Genomic DNA, 18,655 nt, shown 5'->3' on the forward strand with positions numbered 1-18,655 from the left:
AATGTTTTGTCTGTCTGTCTGTCCGTCCGTCTGACCCTGCTCCCCCTGTGACCGCATGTGTGTCCATGGCGGGTGCTCTAACACTGCATGTGGCTCGTCGAAACACAGGCACTGTTTTGTGCCCTTTGTCATTCATTAGGACAGAAATGTCTTTGCAGGGTAATTGCAACCTAATCGGAATGGATACAGAAGAGCCATTTATATTCTACTCTGTCAAACTCCTAATATCTAACCTCCAATAGTGAAAGTGTTAAAGCTAAGCACCAATTCCCTCTAAATTCAAACTAATGATGTCCATACCCCCACCCCCCCAGACACATTCTCTATAACTGACACGGCCCCCTCTGGTCTCTGACCCTGTGTCTTCACTATTCCAGGGTCAGGTGACGCGGGCGCAGGAGGCGGAGGAGAACTACGTGATCAAGCGGGAGCTGGCGGTGGTGAGGCAGCAGTTCAGCGTGACCAGTCAGAACCTGGAGAAAGCCCAGGACACCATCGGAGAACTGCAGCGGGAGAAGGTAAGGAATGATCCGGAGTCAGTGTGGGTGAGATATTGGGATGGGGCAGGGACTGAACTAAAGTCAGGCTTTGATGAACAGTGCACCCGTCTTAGGCTTTCACTCAGAGATTATGAGCAAAATGATCAAATACAAGTCTATTGCAATGGATAACAAGCTCTAAAAGTTACAAATTGGCAAAACATGGTTTTGATGTGCCAGTGACTGTTATGGAAAAATACCAGCACTAGGCTTTATAGTCTGTGGTTGCCCTTGTGGATTTTTTTTCTTGTTCTTGTTTGGGGAACTGACTCATTCGGACAGTCTTCTGCTCGTAAAATATTGACATAATTTTTAGCAAATTGGACTTGTCATTTAATTACATTCTACATCAATGACATTGACAAATTCTTCGGTGAGAAAAAATAAATAAAGGCTGGTGTTGGTGAGAACTGTGAAGTGTCAAAGTGAATTTCCCCAAGTCAGTTTGTGTTGAGTTGTGACCTCAATCTAGCCAGAGTGGCACAGTTAGTGGCTGTTGGATAGATGATAGATGATAGACAGTATCGGTCTGCATCATAATCAGTGATGGAAAGTACTACTTAAGTAGTTTTTTGGGGTATCTGTACTTTACTATTTATATTTTTGAAAACTTTTACTTCACTATGTTAGTAATGAAAATTCTGTACTTTTTACTCCATACCTTTTCCCTGACGCCCAAAAGTACTCGTTACATTTTGAATGCTTAGCAGGACAGAAAATAGTCAAATTCGCACACTTATCAAGAGAACATCCCTAGCCATCCCTAATGCCTCTGATCTGGCAGACTCACTAAACACAAATGCTTCATTTTTAAATGATGTCTGAGTGTTGGAGTGTGACCCTGGCTATCTGTAAATAAATAAAAATAAAACAAGAACATGGTACTGTCTGGTTTGCTTAATATAAGGAATTAAATAATTAGTTTTTGCTACTTAAGTATATTTAAAACCAAATCCTTTTAGACTTTTACTAGTAGTATTTTACTGGGTGATATTTACTTTTACTCAAGTATTAGAATTTAGTACTCCACCACTGGTTATAATTAATGGTCAAAATATATATTATTAGTGTATATACAATATAAAGAAAATACAGTGGGGCAAACAAGTATTTAGTCAGCCACCAATTGTGCAAGTTCTCCCACTTAAAAAGATGAGAGAGGCCTGTAATTTTCATCATAGGTACACTTCAACTATGACAGACAAAATTAGATTTTTTGGGGGGAGAAAATCACATTGTAGGATTTTTAATGAATTTATTTGCTAATTATGGTGGAAAATAAGTATTTGGTCACCTACAAACAAGCAAGATTTCTGGCTCTCACAGACCTGTAACTTCTTCTTTAAGAGGCTCCTCTGTCCTCCACTCGTTACCTGTATTAATGGCACCTGTTTGAACTTGTTATCAGTATAAAAGACACCTGTCCACAACCTCAAACAGTCACACTCCGAACTCTACTATGGCCAAGACCCAAGAGCTGTCAAAGGACACCAGAAACAAAATTGTAGACCGGCACCAGGCTGGGAAGACTGAATCTGTAATAGGTAAGCAGCTTGGTTTGAGGAAATCAACTGTGGGAGCAATTATTAGGAAATGGAAGACATACAAGACCACTGATAATCTCCCTTGATCTGGGGCTCCACGCAAGATCTCACCCCGTGGGGTCAAAATGATCACAAGAACGGTGAGCAAAAATCCCAGAACCACACCGGGGGACCTAGTGAATGACCTGCAGAGAGCTGGGACCAAAGTAACAAAGCCTACCATCAGTTACACACTACGCCGCCAGGGACTCAAATCCTGCAGTGCCAGACGTGTCCCCCTGCTTAAGCCAGTACATGTCCAGGCCCGTCTGAAGTTTGCTAGAGAGCATTTGGATGATCCAGAAGAAGATTGGGAGAATGTCATATGGTCAGATGAAACCAAAATATTACTTTTTGTTTAAAACTCAACTTGTTGTGTTTGGAGGACAAAGAATGCTGAGTTGCATCCAAAGAACACCATACCTACTGGGAAGCATGGGGGTGGAAACATCATGCTTTGGGGCTGTTTTTCTGCAAAGGGACCAGGACGACTGATCCGTGTAAAGGAAAGAATGAATGGGGCCATGTATCGTGAGATTTTGAGTGAAAACCTCCTTCCATCAGCAAGGGCATTGAAGATGAAACGTGGCTGGGTCTTTCAGCATGACAATGATCCCAAACACACCGCCCGGGCAATGAAGGAGTGGCTTCGTAAGAAGCATTTCAAGGTCCTGGAGTGGCCTAGCCAGTCTCCAGATCTCAACCCCATAGAAAATTTTTGGAGGGAGTTGAAAGTCCGTGTTGCCCAGCAACAGCCCCAAAACATCACTGCTCTAGAGGAGATCTGCATGGAAGAATGGGCCAAAATACCAGCAACAGTGTGTGAAAAGCTTGTGAAGACTTACAGAAAACATTTGACCTCTGTCATTGCCAACAAAGGGTATATAACAAAGTATTGAGATAAACTTTTGTTATTGACCAAATACTTATTTTCCACCATAATTTGCAAATAAATTCATAAAACATCCTACAATGTGATTTTCTGGATTTCTTTTCCTCATTTTGTCTGTCATAGTTGAAGTGTACCTATGATGAAAATTGCAGGCCTCTCTCATCTTTTTAAGTGGGAGAACTTGCACAATTGGTGGCTGACTAAATACTTGTTTGCCCCACTGTATGTCTTAGAGGCAACTGTTGCAGTGTATACATGTTATTCTGCCCCTTTGCTCTTCATACCATGTAACATAATAACAACATGTGTTTTCCAAACAGTTCAGCATAATGCGCGTATGGATGTTTGTGATTCGTATGTTTAGGACCAAGTTGATTATCGTCTTATCGTAAGTGTTTGGGTAGCGCTTTGATGATAGTGGAAAGGCTGGCAAACACTTTCTTAGTTTCTCGTCATTGGTTATATCTGGAAAAACGTCACTTAAATTACAGAAACTGAATCACTACCAAAGTAACTGTTCTATGCTCACTTACAGTAATTCTGTGTGTGTTTTTAGGACGGTGTTGCTTGTCAATGTGTTGACTCTTTTTAATGTAGAATTATTGCATTCAGTTGCCAGCAGAGCAACACCGTACATTATAAATCCAAACAAATTTTATTTGTCACATGCGCCGAATACTTACAAGCCCTTACCCAATAATGCAGTTTTAAGAAAATAGAGTTGAGAAAATATTTACTAAATAAAGTTTAAAAAAGGAACACAATAAAATAACAATAATGCTGCTATATACAGAGGATACTGGTACCAAGTCAATGTCTGGAAGAACAGGTTAGTCGAGGCAATTATGGTCATTTGTACATGCAGGTAGGGGTGAAATGACTATGCATTGATAATAAACAGCGAGTAGCAGCAGTGTAAAAAACAAAGGGGGTGGGGGGGCCAATGCAAATAGTCTGGGTGGACATTTGATTGATTGTTCAGCAGTCATATGTCTTGGGGGTAGAAGCTGATAAGGAGCCTTTTGGACCTAGACTTGGCATTACGGTACCGCTTGCCGAGGAGTAGCAGAGGGAACAGTCTAGGACTTGCGTGACTGGAGTCTTTGCCAATTTTTTGGGCCTTCTTATCCTGTAGTTCACAATCATTTCCTTTGTCGTGCTCACGTTGAGGGAGAGGTTGTTGTCCTGGCACCACACTACCAGGTTTCTGACCTCCTCCCTGTAGGCTGTCTCATCGTTGTCAGTGATCAGGCCTACCACCGTTGTGTCGTCAACAAACTGAATGATGGTGTTGAAGTCGTGCTTGGCCACACAGTCATGGGTGAAAAGGGAGTGTACAGGAGGGGACTAAGCACATACCCCTGAGGGGCCCCCGTGTTGAAGATCAGCGTTGCAGAAGTGTTGTTACCTACCCTTACCACCTGGGGACGGCGCTTCAGGAAGTCCAAGATCTAGTTACAGAGGGAGGTGTTTAGTCCCAGGTTCCTTAGCTTAGTGATGAGCTTTGTGGGCACTATGCCATTGAACGCTGAGCTGTAGTCAATGAACAGCATTCTCACATAGGTGTTCCTTCTGTCCAGGTGGGAAAGGGCAGTGTGGAGTGCAATTGAGATTGTGTCGTCTGTGGATCTGAGGCGGTATGGGAATTGGAGTGGGAAAAGGGGTTTGCGAGATGATGGCGTTGATGTGAGCCATGACCAGCCTTTCAAAGCAATTCATGGCTACCGAGGTGAGTGCTATGGGGGCGGTAGTCATTGTATAGAGTTTGATGTTTGACCTGTTCTAAATCCATAGTGTTATAACATTGTGTTCACCCAGGGCTGGTGTGGTATAAGCCATATGTATGAGCATTCTAATGTATAGATGTAGACAGACCACCATGGTGAGGTGGACAATTAGTGTGATGTTGAATGGGTAGACAGACAGACAATGCTTGTAGCCCAGCTGGTCCAGTACAATAGGGCTTCAGTTATTCTATTGTGGCTGTGTGTTAGCAGCTGTGTGTCGCCTGTCCTTGTGTGTTAGTGTGTGTTGTATGCTACAGAAACACCGAATGCTCCTCTGTGACTTTGCCTCACGGTGCACTGCATCATGTGTGTAGAATGTTGTTTTCATTTTTTTATTTTTTATATATATATATATATTTTTAAAATCTTTCTCACACACACACTATTTTAGTCTATTCAAACGTGTGAGTCAGTCGGCGCTTGAATCCGTTTTGAATGCAAGTCCCCAACGACGGCAAAAAATAAAAGACGATGTGTTTCTGTTACTGAATGTGTCAGGAACCACCACTCTTTCTACAGACGTTAGTTTCTCAGTTTCTATTCAAAGGGTTTCATTGGGGAAACATGGTCACATTGCCAAAGCAAATGAAATGGATAATAAACAAAAGTGAAATAAACAGAAATCAACATTACACTCACAAACGTTTCAAAGGAATAGAGACATTTCCAATGTCATATTGTGGCTATGTACAGTGTGTACAGTGTTGTAACAATGTGCTGTTTCTCTTCATACTCAGACACAGCAGTCACACTAATGTGAGAGCACGTCTCAACATTGTTTCCTTGACTGTCTCCTCCTCCTCCTCCGTTAGTAAGTTTAGATCTACTAGAATTGGGGCCATGGAGAGAATCAGTGGTATAGGTGTGTGTGGTGTTGCTATGGATTTGGAGTTTCAGGTGTGGTCAGAGTATGTGTTGTGCCTCCGATGACTAGCCTGGGTATATTACCAAGCCAGAATTCACACACCCCCACCTCTCACTTCTCTCTCACATTGAAACCGAGTGGTACTTTAATTCACAAAGAAAGAAAGGCCTTTATGCCATGCATACACATACAAAGATATTGGTTTGTCCCAACGTTCTCTCTCTGTCTCACCATCTCTCTCTTTCAGTCTCTTCTCTCTGAACTGCATCTAGTGAGAAACGGACACGTTTTTTTGGGGGTTGGTTTCCCCCTTTTGCCAACCCACATCCCTTCTGTCCATCTCACCACAACTACCACAGCTACACAGAGCTGTACTCCACATCTCCTTTTAGTACATCACTCATTTATCTGCTTGGGTGTCCACCAATGAGGTGAATCTACCTGGTGGATACACTGATAGACTTTGTAAGTGGTTTCCCATTTCCATATCAATAGAAAACAGCCATTTAGACAGACATTCTTCTGCCCCGTCAACCAATCAAATGTATTTTAAAAAGGCCTTTTTGAGTTAGCAATGGCAAACTGCTATGCAGAAACCCAGCCTAGATTCCCAGACCGCAAGCAATCCAGATGTAGAAGCACGGTGGCTAGGAAAAACTCCCTAGAAAGGCAGGAACCTAGGAAGAAACCTAGAGAGGAACCAGGCTCTAAGGGTTGGCCAGCCCTCTTCTGACTGTGCTGGGTGGAGGATCTTTATCTTCTGATGCCTTAGTGCACAGAGCAGTTTGATTGATTGGTTGATATGTGTAGTGTCAGTTTGGGATTGGTCCCAAGGTGTTGTCTCTGTTTATAATTGGTCCATGTGTTGTTTCTCAGTACACAGAGCAGTTTGTGACCGGTCTGCAGACGCAGCTGGAGCAGTCCCGGCTGCAGGAGGCAGAGCTACTGGGAGCCCTCAAAGAGATGCAGGACAAAGTACTGGACCTAGAGAAGGTAAGAGAACCGAGCTCAACCACACCTGTGTACGTGTGTGTGTGTGTGGTTATATCTGTATGTTTCATATCTTTATCATGCGTGTGTGTGTTTGTGTTACAGAGGAGCAGCTCTCTGCCTGATGAGAACAACGTGGCCCAGCTACAGGATGAGCTGAAGCTGGTGAAGCTCCGAGAGCTGGAGACACTGCACTCCTTCAGAGAGATGCAGGACACGGTGACCGAGCTCAACCAGCGCTGGCAGGTAAGTAAACACACCACAGAGCAGAGAACTGTACAGTAGGGAACTGAAGGCTTCAGAAGGGGAGAGCATAGTAGAGGTGACTAGAAGGACTGTGCTTATGTAGCAGTGTTGCTTCCGTCCCTCTCCTCGCCCCAACCTGGGTTAGGACCAGGCACTCTCTGCACACATTGACAACAGTCACCCTCAAATCGGCGTTACCCGTCGCTCCACGAAAGCCACGGCCCTTGCAGAGCAAGGGGAACAACTACTTCAAGGTCTCAGAGCGAGTGACTTTAGGGAGAGATAGATAGAGAACCGATGCACTTTGGTTGTGGCTCTCTAACCTGTTCTTCATCTCCGTTCCTCTCTCTCTCCAGCTCCACATGTCAAAAGGCGGCGGGGGTGGAGGTCACTGGAAGGAATCCCCCAAGAAGAACGCCCTGAATGAGCTGCAGGAGAAGCTGATGGGGGTGCGTCTCAGAGAGGCCCAGGCCCAGGCTGAACTCAGGGAGGTCAAACTCCAAGCCATACAGCTGGAGAGCAAGGTCAGTGGAGGAACTTTAGCCTGATGCCAAATCTGTTTGTGCTCTATCTAAATAAAAGTGATCCATTGTGTGTTATTTCCTTAGTCTGATCTCAGGTCTGTCTCACGTAACAATGACCATAGGAGTTGGCAAGATGGCACAAACAGTGCTGGGACCAGCCTAGGGAAATAAATCGTATTGGCTCACATTTCTAATGGAGACTTTCATTAGGCCTAAATGACTAAGGGGTAACTACTACAAATACTATGTGGAAATGGTCGATAAATCCCAAATAGTATCTGCAAAACACCAGTCTCAACCTCAACATCCTAACTCTGGGATGCTTGGCTTCTAGGCAGAGTTCCTCTGTCCAGTGTTTGTTCTTTTGCCCATCTTAATCTTCTCTTTTTATTGGCCAGTCTGAGATATGGCTTTTTCTTTGAAACTCTGCCTAGAAGGCCAGCATCCCGGAGTCGCCTCTTCACTGTTGACGTTGAGACTGGTGTTTTGCGGGTACTATTTAATTAAGCTGCTAATTGAGGACTTGTGAGGCGTCTGTTTCTCAAACTAGACACTGTAATGCACTTGTCCTCTTGCTCAGTTGTGCACCGGGGCCTCCCACTCCTCTTTCTATTCTGGTTAGAGCCAGTTTGGGCTGTCCTGTGAAGGGAGTAGTACACAGCGTTGTACGAGATCTTCAGTTTCTTGGCTATTTCTCGCATGGAATAGCCTTAATTTCTCAGAACAAGAATAGACTGACGAGTTTCAGAAGAAAGCTCTTTGTTTCTGGTCATTTTGAGCCTGTAATCGAACCCACAGATGCTGATGCTCCAGATACTCAACTAGTCTAAAGAAGGCCAGTTTTATTGCCTCTTTAATCAGAACAACAGTTTTCCGCTGTGCTAACATAATTGCAAAAGTGTTTTCTAATGATCAAGTAGCCTTTTAAAATGATAAACTTGGATTAGCTAACACAACGTGCCATTGGAACGCAGGAGTGATGGTTGCTCATAATGGGCCTCTTGTACGCCTATGTAGATATTCTATAAAAAATCAGCCGTTTCCAGCTACAATAGTCATTTACAACATTAACAATGTCTGCACTGTGTTTCTGATCAATTTGATGTTATTTAAATGGACAGAAAATTTGCTATTCTTTCAAAAACAAGGACATTTCTAAGTGACCCCAAACTTTTGAATGATAGTGTACATATATTGCCTCATCTTTTTGATTTATGGAAAGTACCTCGCTAAGTGTTTAACATTCAGTTCCACACTCATGTTTCTCACCCTGATGAGTGAGATGTTTGACTTTTGTGGTGGATTATTCAAAGCTCTATACAACACCATAGGCCTACACACACACACACACATTTTCGTTACAGTTCATCACTTTGGGCCGCAGGTTGGCATTTATTGGGATGACTCATGTACTGGAGGCAGCGCTGCAGAATGGTCACTAGCTGGCACAGCCAGTCAAAATAGCAGATTTTAAACCTAACCTTAAATTAAGACCTAAAAGCTAATATCATATACAGTACCAGTCAAAAGTTTGGACACACCTACTCATTCAAGGGTTTTTATTTATTTTTTAATATTTTCTACATTATAGAATAATAGTGAAGACATCACAACTATGAAATAACACATATGGAATCATGTAGTAACCAAAAACGTGTTAAACAAATCAAAATATATTTTATATTTGAGATTCTTCAAATAGCCACCCTTTGCCTTGATGACAGCTTTGCACACGCTTGGAATTCTCTCAACCAGCTTCACCTGGAATGCTTTCCCAACAGTCTTGAAGGAGCACTTGTTGGCTGCTTTTCATTCACTCTGCGGTCCGACTCATCCCAAACCATCTCAATTGACTTGAGGTCGGGTGATTTGTGGAGGCCAGGTCATCTGATGCAGCACTCTATCATTCTCCTCCTTGGTCAAATAGCCCTTACACAGCCTGGTGTTGTGTTTTGGGTCATTGTCCTGTTGAAAAACAAATGATAGTCCCACTAAGCGCAAACCAGATGGGGTGGCATATCACTGCAGATGCTGTGGTAGCCATGCTGGTTAAGTGCGCCATGAATTCTAAATAAATCACAGACAGTGTCACCAGCAAAGCACCGTCATACCACCTCCTCCATGCTTCACGGTGGGAACCACACATGCAGAGATCATCCGTTCACCTACTCTGCCTCTCACAAAGACAGCGTTTGCAACCAAAAATCTCAAATCTATACTCATCAGACCGAAGGACAAATTTCCACCAGTTTAATGTCCATTGCTCGTGTTTTTTTGGCCCAAGCAAGTCTCTTCTTATTGGATTCCTTTAGTTGTGGTTTCTTTGCAGCAATACGACCACTAAGGCATGATTCACTCAGTCTCCTCTGAACAGTTGATGTTAAGATGTCTGTTACTTGAACTCTGTTGCAATTTCTGAGACTGGTAACTCTAACTCTAACTTATCCTCTGCAGCAGAGGTCACTCTGGGTCTTCCTTTCCTGTGGCGGTCCTCATGAGAGCCAGGTTCATCATAGCGCTTGGTTTTTGCGACTGCACTTGAAGAAATGTTCAGTTCTTGAAATGTTCCATATTGACTGACCTTCATGTCTTAAAGTAATGATGGACTGTCCTTTTTCTTTGCTCATTTCATCTGTTCTTACCATAATATGGACTTGGTCTTTTATCAAATAGGGCTATCTTCTGTATACCGCCCCTACCATGTCACAACACAACTGATTGGCTCAAATGCATTAAGAAGGAAAGAAATTTCACAAATGAACTTTTGTGGGGCGGCAGGGTAGCCTAGTGGTTAGAGCGTTGGACTAGTAACCGGAAGGTTGCAAGTTCGAATCCCCGAGCTGACAAGGTACAAATCTGTCGTTCTGCCCCTGAACAGGCAGTTAACCCACTAGGCCGTCATTGAAAATAAGAATTTGTTCTTAACTGACTTGCCTAGTAAAATAAAGGTAAAATTTAAAAATTTAAAAACAAGGCACACCTGTTAATTGAAATGCTTGAGAGAATGTCAAGAGTTTGCAAAAGCTGTCTTCAAGGTAAAGTTTGGCTACTTTGAAAAATCTCAAATATAAAATATATTTTGATTTGTTTAACACTTTTTTTGGTTACTACATGATTCCATATGTGTCATTTCATAGTTTTGATGTCTTCACTATTATTCTACAACGTAGAAAATAATAAAAATAAATAACCCTTGAATGAGTAGGTGTGCAAACTTTTGACTTGTGCTGCACATTACATTTAAATACTTGTAATTTAGCAGACGCTAATCCAGAATGACTAATTACGCTTTCAGTCTTCTGACAGTGTCCCCACTCTCTCTTTATCTTCAGAACCAGATTCACAGCAAGCTGATTGGGCGCCATGAGGTGGAGAGCGCCGCCATGCAGGAGAGGCTGCAGCAGCTGGCGGGCCAGAACAAGGGGCTGCAGTCCCAGCTCACCGAGATGAAGAGGAAACGGGCCGAGCTCGACTGCAAGGTGGTGTAGAGGCGGAGGGAAGGGGGAGAATGGAGGTAGCCAACGGTAGCGTTGATATGTGTGGAATAAGTGGGCTGCAAGTTAAGACAGGAGGGAGAGCGGGGATGAAGGCGCAGAAAGAGGGAGGGATGGAGAATGGAAGCGGGAGGAGAGGGGAAGTGGAGATGGTATGAGGAGGATGGAAGTGGAATAAGTGGACTGACTGACAGGTGAGAGAAGAGAAGATGGTGGGAGAAGGATAGATAAAGGAGAGGGTGTGGGAAATGGAAGCAGCCCAGGGTGACATTGATAAGTGGGCTTTGTGTGTGAGGCTGCAATTTAAACAGACTCTATTGCACAACTAGATGGACTAGTGGCTTTCACTCAGGCTTTGCGCCAGAGGTAATTTTGCTCTTTCTGTCTTTTCTCTTCTACCACCCTCTTCCCTCTCTCTGTAGAGTAAAGAGGAGGTGATGGCTGTGCGTTTGCGGGAGGCTGACAGCATGGCCGCCATGGCTGAGCTCAGACAGAAGATAGCTGAGCTGGAGATACAGGTGGGGTGTTTGTACACAGATCTGAACTTGACTTCCATATTGAATGGATGTGCTTGTCAAGTGTGTTTAGATTTCTTCTGGGTGGTATGTGTGCATTGGGGAGATCGTCTTCCCTGCTTCTTTGGCGTTGACTGTTCGGTTGTGTCCGTACGCGGGCGAGTATGTGTGCATCTCATCCACCTATCCCTGTCCTACAAAAGGAGTAGGGTCTGATCCAGGGCCAGCTGAACCACTCTGACTCTAGTGTGTGTGTGTGTGTGTGTGTGTGTGTGTGTGTGTGTCATCCCTATCCCTGTCCTACAGAAGGAGGAGGGTCTGATCCAGGGCCAGCTGAACCATTCTGACTCCAGGCAGTACATCACCCAGCTTCGAGACCAGATCGGAGAGCTCAAGAACGAGGTCACACACATTTAATGTTTAACAGTCATTTTGCAGACACTCTTATCCAGAGCAACTTACGGAAGTGAGTTCATACTTTTTTTGTTTGTTGGTACTGGTCCACCCCGTGGTAATGGAACCCACAACCCTGGTGCTCCACCAACTGAGCCACATGGGACCCCCACCCCACACACACCAGTAAAAGCCCTCGTGTCTGGCGTTAGTTTAGCCATTGAGACCCAGCTATGTAAATCGCATCCCCTCGTGCTTTTTGTATTTCTCTGAAATGATCGATGTTGGCTGCTACGTGAAGCATGACATACTAGAATCACTACTCTGGCCTTCCTCTGTATGACATTTCCAACCACAGAACAGACGTACCCCTCCCCCTACCACTTCAAAACCCCAGCCCTCAGAAAGAGGGCGATGAATGCGTGTGAGAACTAGACAACACTGATTCTCACATGCTTACACACACACACACACACACACACACGTAATATACACTTGCTCATTCAGAGAGCGGCTGTGCGTGAGAAGGGAGTGATGGGACTGACTTGCCCTTTTCTGTTCACTAGTTCTTAGAGTGCATACTATTGGTTATATTCGTCATATGGAGCCTTTATGTAAAGAGTACCGAAACATTCCTGACAAAGTCGAAATTAGCAAGGAGTCATTTTTCGGTCTCAAAACTCTCGGGCATCTGTTTTTTAATTAATTCATGTTTTGGTGTTGGAATAGACCATAAGTAGAATTAGCATAAATGTTTTATATTTTTTGTAACAGTTTAAGTTATGATTCTAAAGTGTTTATCATACCAATGAATTTTGAATATTCTGATTTTGTCCCAGAACAATATGATACACTTCGAGAAGGGCTGAACTAGAATCAGATCAGTTTTTTTTCCAGCCAGTATAGTGTACATGATTGAGCTCTGCTGTGTAAACCGAGACTGAAGAGGAAGAGGTGGGCGAGTGCCTAGTTATAGTGTTCCTATTGGTTAACCACTACCCTCCCCCTCGTACCAGCCTAACTCAGTACAAATCTCAGAGTTTTCTGTAAGTACTGAATCAGTGTTTTATCTACACATGCACACACTCACACACTCACGCAGACACAGACATGTACTTGCTGAAGCATTTGGAGACCGGCTGTGGCTTGTCACGCAAGGGACACCCACTACACGTCATTGATGCAGGCTTCATATGTGAACACACACACACACACACAGGTGAAGTGGTTGGTGCTTTAGCAGGTTCTTTCATAGTAAAACAGACTTCAATCTGTACTGGCAGCTGAAAATCCACAGGTACTCTGACTTTCTGTAAAGCTTATCGACAGACCTTATCAATGTACTAGGTACTAGATTTAGAACACGCCCACAAGGTTAAACCCAGTCTGATGTGCCTGTCACTGCAGGCTAGACCACCATACCAGGTTTCTATAGAAATGGGTCACTTTCCAACCAGTTGTACACACTCTTCTCACCAACTGAAACAGCATCAAAATCCTTTATTTTTGCTATCAGTAATATCCTAGATGACTGTGATAATGATCCCCGGGTATGAATATCTTCTATAACCTTATTTCTTTCTCTTTTAGATCAGGCAGCTCCGCGGGCAGCGCTCCAAGTTCGCCCCTAGTTCCCGGGACGGGGCGGTGGCTACCCGGATCTGTGTCTAGCTAGCCCCTTGTCGGCCGGAGGCGACTACCTGAGCTCGGATGAGGACCTTCTCCCCAGCCCCATCCCCCCCAATGCCATGTACCCTGCCCTGCCCCACCCCCACCCCTCGGCCAGGCTGGACAGCGAGGGCAGCACCGACAGCGAAGCAGAGGCCAACCCGGACCACCCCCACCACGGCCCCTCGCAGCAGCTCTACACTAGCATGGTGTGTGCTGAGGTCCTGGACAACTGAGCCATGGAGGTCCCTGGAACTACCTGGTCCTGACCTAGACTACTAAAGATACTGTACTCTGCATCTCTTTAGTATTAGAGATGCTGTACTCACCCCAACTTTATTGTACTACTGTTCTCACCCTAAACTCCTACTGTAACCTGTAACGGACATCCTACCCTCCTCCTTCGCGTTGGTGCCATGGTCTCTCCTCTTTTTGTCATTCTCTTCTCTCCATCTCCCCCTTTTACTTCTCTCTTCAGTTATCCCTCTCTTTATCTCCCTCTATCTCCCTATATCTCTCCCTGAATCTCTTTCTCCTTTACATTTTCACCGGCAGACCCTATATTCCCCATGGGGGTAGAGTCAATTCCAGTCCGATTCCCCTCGCCTCTCCTGTCCTGTCCTTGCCATTAGTTTCCACGCTGCACTCCGGACCTGAGTGAAGAACAGATAACTTCAGTACGCTCGCTCACTGTGCAGCAAAGCATATCCTATCCGCACAGAAAGCCGAGAAAATAAAAAGGATTGAAAATTGACCCCAAAAAATTGCTTTCAACTTTCAATACTCCAACCATACCACACAGCAGTGACTATGAGATGCATCGGACGTCACTTTGATTAAATGATTCCCCTCAAGTTTGGAAGGACTTCCATATGGATTTGGGATCGGTAAAAGATGAGATGGATGGATGACTTGTTGGGCTTGACCCTGCTCGTACTGTACTGTCCCATGAGCGAGATGTGGAACACGCCGTCTCCCTCCATCTCTCTCTTTCCTCCTCCTTTTCTCTCTCTCTCCATCTCTCTCTTTCTGCCATTCCATCATTCCTTGAAGACCCATTAGCCACCTGCACTGCCTGTTACAATGGAAACAACCCTCCATTGTAACCTCACAATGCACACTTCAAAAGAAAATGAGAGCGAGAGGGAAGGAAGGAAGGATAGAGGTAGGAAAGGAGTATGGTATGGACTTGTACACATCAATATCATAGGGATGTTACTAGATGACATCACATGCATAGATCGATATTAACCATTTATCTTACTGAAATTGTATGTTGTGTGTGTCTCAATGCCTTGCAAATGAAACAAGGCAAGTGAATGACGATGACTCATGTCAACAACAACAAAAATCTCAACGTTGCCAAATCTTTTTTTTTTTTTTCTGCTATTATTTATGTTGTTATTTATTTTAATCTTTTTTTTTATATCTCTACAAATATAAATATATAGATGGATACCAACGGCGGCCAAACTTTATACATGTTTTAGTTCCCTTGGTCCTTCGTGCCAACTTGAATCCTGAGGCTGAGGTGTCAACGGGCGGCGTCCATGATGATGCATGTCAAGAGAGACCGAACGAATGCGCTGCTATGATTTCCCTCCCTGTCTTCTTTTAAGTTATGTTCTATCTGCTCAACATGCAGTTGAACTTTACAACCCCTTAGGAATCAGGTGCGAGTGCGAAAACTACTGTGAAGAAATTGTTGAACGGTTATGGCTAGACTTCATAATGATGTCTCTACCTATGGCTTAAGCATGACTTAAGCATGTGAGAATACCCACACATAAACAACTCCTTTTATAATCTATTTGAAATGTGTCAAGGAATTTTTAAACCCTAAAAGCAGATATCAACACACAAGTGCTTGTAAGAGGACAGCAATGGCTCAGTCAATCATTCATTTTGTCTAATGGTGAGGCTAGAGTTTGACTAGTTTGGGACGGATTGGCATGTGTCCTTTAAAAGGCTGTGTGAGTGACGTGAAGGTGTTCATTTTGAGTTACGGGGGAGAAAAAAATATGAGAATTTGTTGAAATTGCCGATCAGAGGCAAAATAATATATAATTTACGAGCTACAAGTGTACTGATCAAACCATCATAAATATCATTATCAAGTTGGACCAGGGTCATCACTCTCTCTGTTGTTCTCGTCTCAGTCATGGTACTGTATGATGAATTATCAATACCTCTCCTTCCAGAACAGCCAACTGTGACATCACTTCCTCTTTCTACTGCCTGTTACCAATAGGATTTAGGGATGGATGGAAACATTCAGTTGAACATGTTGACTGAAAATATCTGACTATCTGATGCGTGCTGTTACTACAGCTTCAGATGGCTATAATGCACAGGTGTTAACAGACTGGGAGCAGTATTTTTGCCTAGTATATACCTCACTGGCTAACTATGTGGCATATCATCCCAATAGTCTTGAATATATGACAAATGCTTGTGAGAATTAGTTTTACCTCAGTCATTAGGAGCGGGGAGACGAATGCATCGGCTTGGTGTCATGTTTCCAAAGCATTCAAATGTTCTGTGTTTATATCAATGGGACAGAGTTGATCATGGGAATCGATGATGGCCGTCGAGAAAGAAGCTCCATGTGGTTTCCATAGAAACTCTATATAGATGGAAGGAAATGGAAGGAGCGTTGTCTTACTTCTGTGGCAGACACTTCACATTTCTACATTCTTACAACAGTGGAAGCGAAACGTATGGAATATTATTGAATTATACAATATGACAACCTGAACGAAAGTATTAATATAAATATATCACAATAATAATTGAGTTGATTTTCTGAGGCAGACTGCAGGGGATGTGTGGTATTATATTCAATAGGGTGTTCTATAGATCCTAAGATTCTAGATACAGATCCTAAGATTCTAGATAAATATCCTAAGATTCTAGATACAGATCCTAAGATTCTAGATACAGATCCTAAGATTCTAGATACAGATCCTAGGATTCTAGATATAGATTCTAAGATTCTAGATATAGATCCTAAGATTCTAGATATAGATCCTAAGATTCTAGATATAGATCCTAAATATAAATTCTAGATCTCCTCTTGACTTAAAGCAGTGAGTGCTGTCCTGGGAACATGGGAGTGGATGCTTGGAGCGGTTAGTGTAGCAAGCTAAGACTCTATGCCACCAAGCCTATGCATCCCAACTTTGTATCATGCTTTCTGTTTTCTTATGTTCAACTTATGCCATGTACTCAGATTTGGTGTGTGCCTGGCTTTTGTCGCACAATGATGCTGGATGAAGGGGGAACCTGTCACCAACTGCCAAGGAAATAAGGGAGCTCTTCCAATGGGGTTCCACTGCCATGTAGCCCATCTTTCGCTCACTCAAGTATTACAAATAACCACCTTTTTTAGAGGTTAAACCAGTGCAGCAGCTGAAATCACTGGTGTCTGGTGTAACATCCTGGACCAGTCAGTTACGGCATTACTTTAGCAATGGGAAGGAGTTCGGATGCCATGTGTTGTCGACCTGCGGTAGAGTATAGTCTTGGTCAGTGGTGGAAAAAGTACTTGAGTCAAACCTGAGTAAAAGTAAAGATACCTTTTTTGTAATAGACAATTACTCAAAAGTGAGTCACCCAGTAAAATACTACTTGAGTAAAAGTATTTGATTTTAAATATACTTAAATATCAAAAGTAAAGTATAAATCATTTCAAATTCCCTACATTCAACAAACGGCATCATTTTTTTTTGCTTTTTGTTTATTTTTTTTGTTTATTTACAGATAGCCAGGGGCACACTCCAACACTCAGACATAATTTACAAATGAAGCATTTGTGTTTAGTGAGGCTGCCAGATCAGAGGCAATCGGGATGACCAGGGATGTTCTCTTGATAAGTGTGTGAATTTGACCATTTTCCTGTCCTGCTAAGCATTCAAAATGTAACGAGTACTTTTGGGTGTCAGGGAAAATGTATGGAGTAAAAAATACATCATTTTTATTTATTTTACTCCACTAAATTCCTAAAGTTGTCAAATATAAAAAGTAATGTTACAGATACCAAAAAAACAACTAAAGTAGTATTTTAAAGTATTTTTTACTTAAGTACTTTACAGCACTAAATTAGACAGTGTCTAATTTACACATAACACAAACACTATACTGATGTTCAGAGATGGTGCTCGGACGTGGAGCTCCCCAGTGTCCCAACTACAACTGGTATAACTGTGACTAAAATATTTTTTGATACACATGAAGATGCCCTCTGATTCAGTGTTTGTCATCCATGTAGTTTTATGATTAGCGTTGGTATGGCTATTCTTTGATCTGAACTAAGATCATGGTTAAAATCTTAGGGTGTGGCGAATGGTAGGGTTCCATGTTTAAATCTTATATAGTGCCATAATGTAGGTAGATTTATACATTAGTATATAAATTACATGTATATCAAATGCAATTTTCATAGACAGTTCAGCATTTTCACTCTGGTTTAGGGTGGTGTTCACCAAAAATATCTCAAAGGTGAAGGCCACTGTTGAGCTAGGACTGAAGGAACCCCAATATGTTTAAGATTTGTTTTAATTATGTGTGTATATATATATATATATATATATATATACACACAAACTGGAACACTATACATGCCATTGTCTGTGTCTCAGAAGAAAGAAACAAAACATGGAGACTCCCCCTTATGAATGGTGTCCTCATGCATACCCTGGGTTGTATTCATTAGGGCACACAATGTAAAATATTTTTAAATGTTCTGCAACAGAAAACAAACATTTGTGTTTATTATTGGACACGTCCATTGAAGTCCCTCCCGGTTTCAGTCACTTTTCTTCCGTTTGGTGCCTCAAACACAACCCTGGTGTAGGACTTCTCTCATGTATGTAACAGCAGGTCGGTATCCACTTTACTCCCGCCAACCTTGTTCACTCTCTCTTGCAATTCTACCAATGTGTTGTCAAGTATATTAATGACAGTAATAAAGATGATATTAAAGACAATATTATGAAAACATTTCAGTGTTTTGTACTTGATGATGATTGATATAAAATGAACATTGACACTACACATTCTCAGATGCCATGTCGAGGTGATACGGTGTTGTTGTGTTGATTGTGTGCACCCTGTCTTCATTTGGATATAAAATCCATTGTACTTCCATTGAACCCGTT

The 18,655-nt window shown here is 42.8% G+C and overlaps 1 protein-coding gene across 1 annotated transcript in view; it reads left to right on the top strand.

Annotated features, from left to right (window-relative positions):
• Positions 1–18,497, top strand: part of LOC115142480 (EVI5-like protein) — a 41,300-nt gene extending 22,803 nt beyond the window's left edge. Inside the window, 9 exon segments of the mRNA XM_065006239.1 lie at positions 378–518; positions 6,543–6,659; positions 6,762–6,902; positions 7,259–7,426; positions 10,759–10,905; positions 11,343–11,438; positions 11,742–11,837; positions 13,419–13,461; positions 13,464–18,497. Of these exon segments, the coding sequence (XP_064862311.1) occupies positions 378–518; positions 6,543–6,659; positions 6,762–6,902; positions 7,259–7,426; positions 10,759–10,905; positions 11,343–11,438; positions 11,742–11,837; positions 13,419–13,461; positions 13,464–13,732 (1,218 nt within the window). The 3' untranslated portion in view covers positions 13,733–18,497.
• The last annotated feature ends 158 nt before the right edge of the window (positions 18,498–18,655 follow it).

Source organism: Oncorhynchus nerka, linkage group LG21, assembly GCF_034236695.1.
Source record: "Oncorhynchus nerka isolate Pitt River linkage group LG21, Oner_Uvic_2.0, whole genome shotgun sequence".
NCBI lineage: Eukaryota > Metazoa > Chordata > Actinopteri > Salmoniformes > Salmonidae > Oncorhynchus > Oncorhynchus nerka.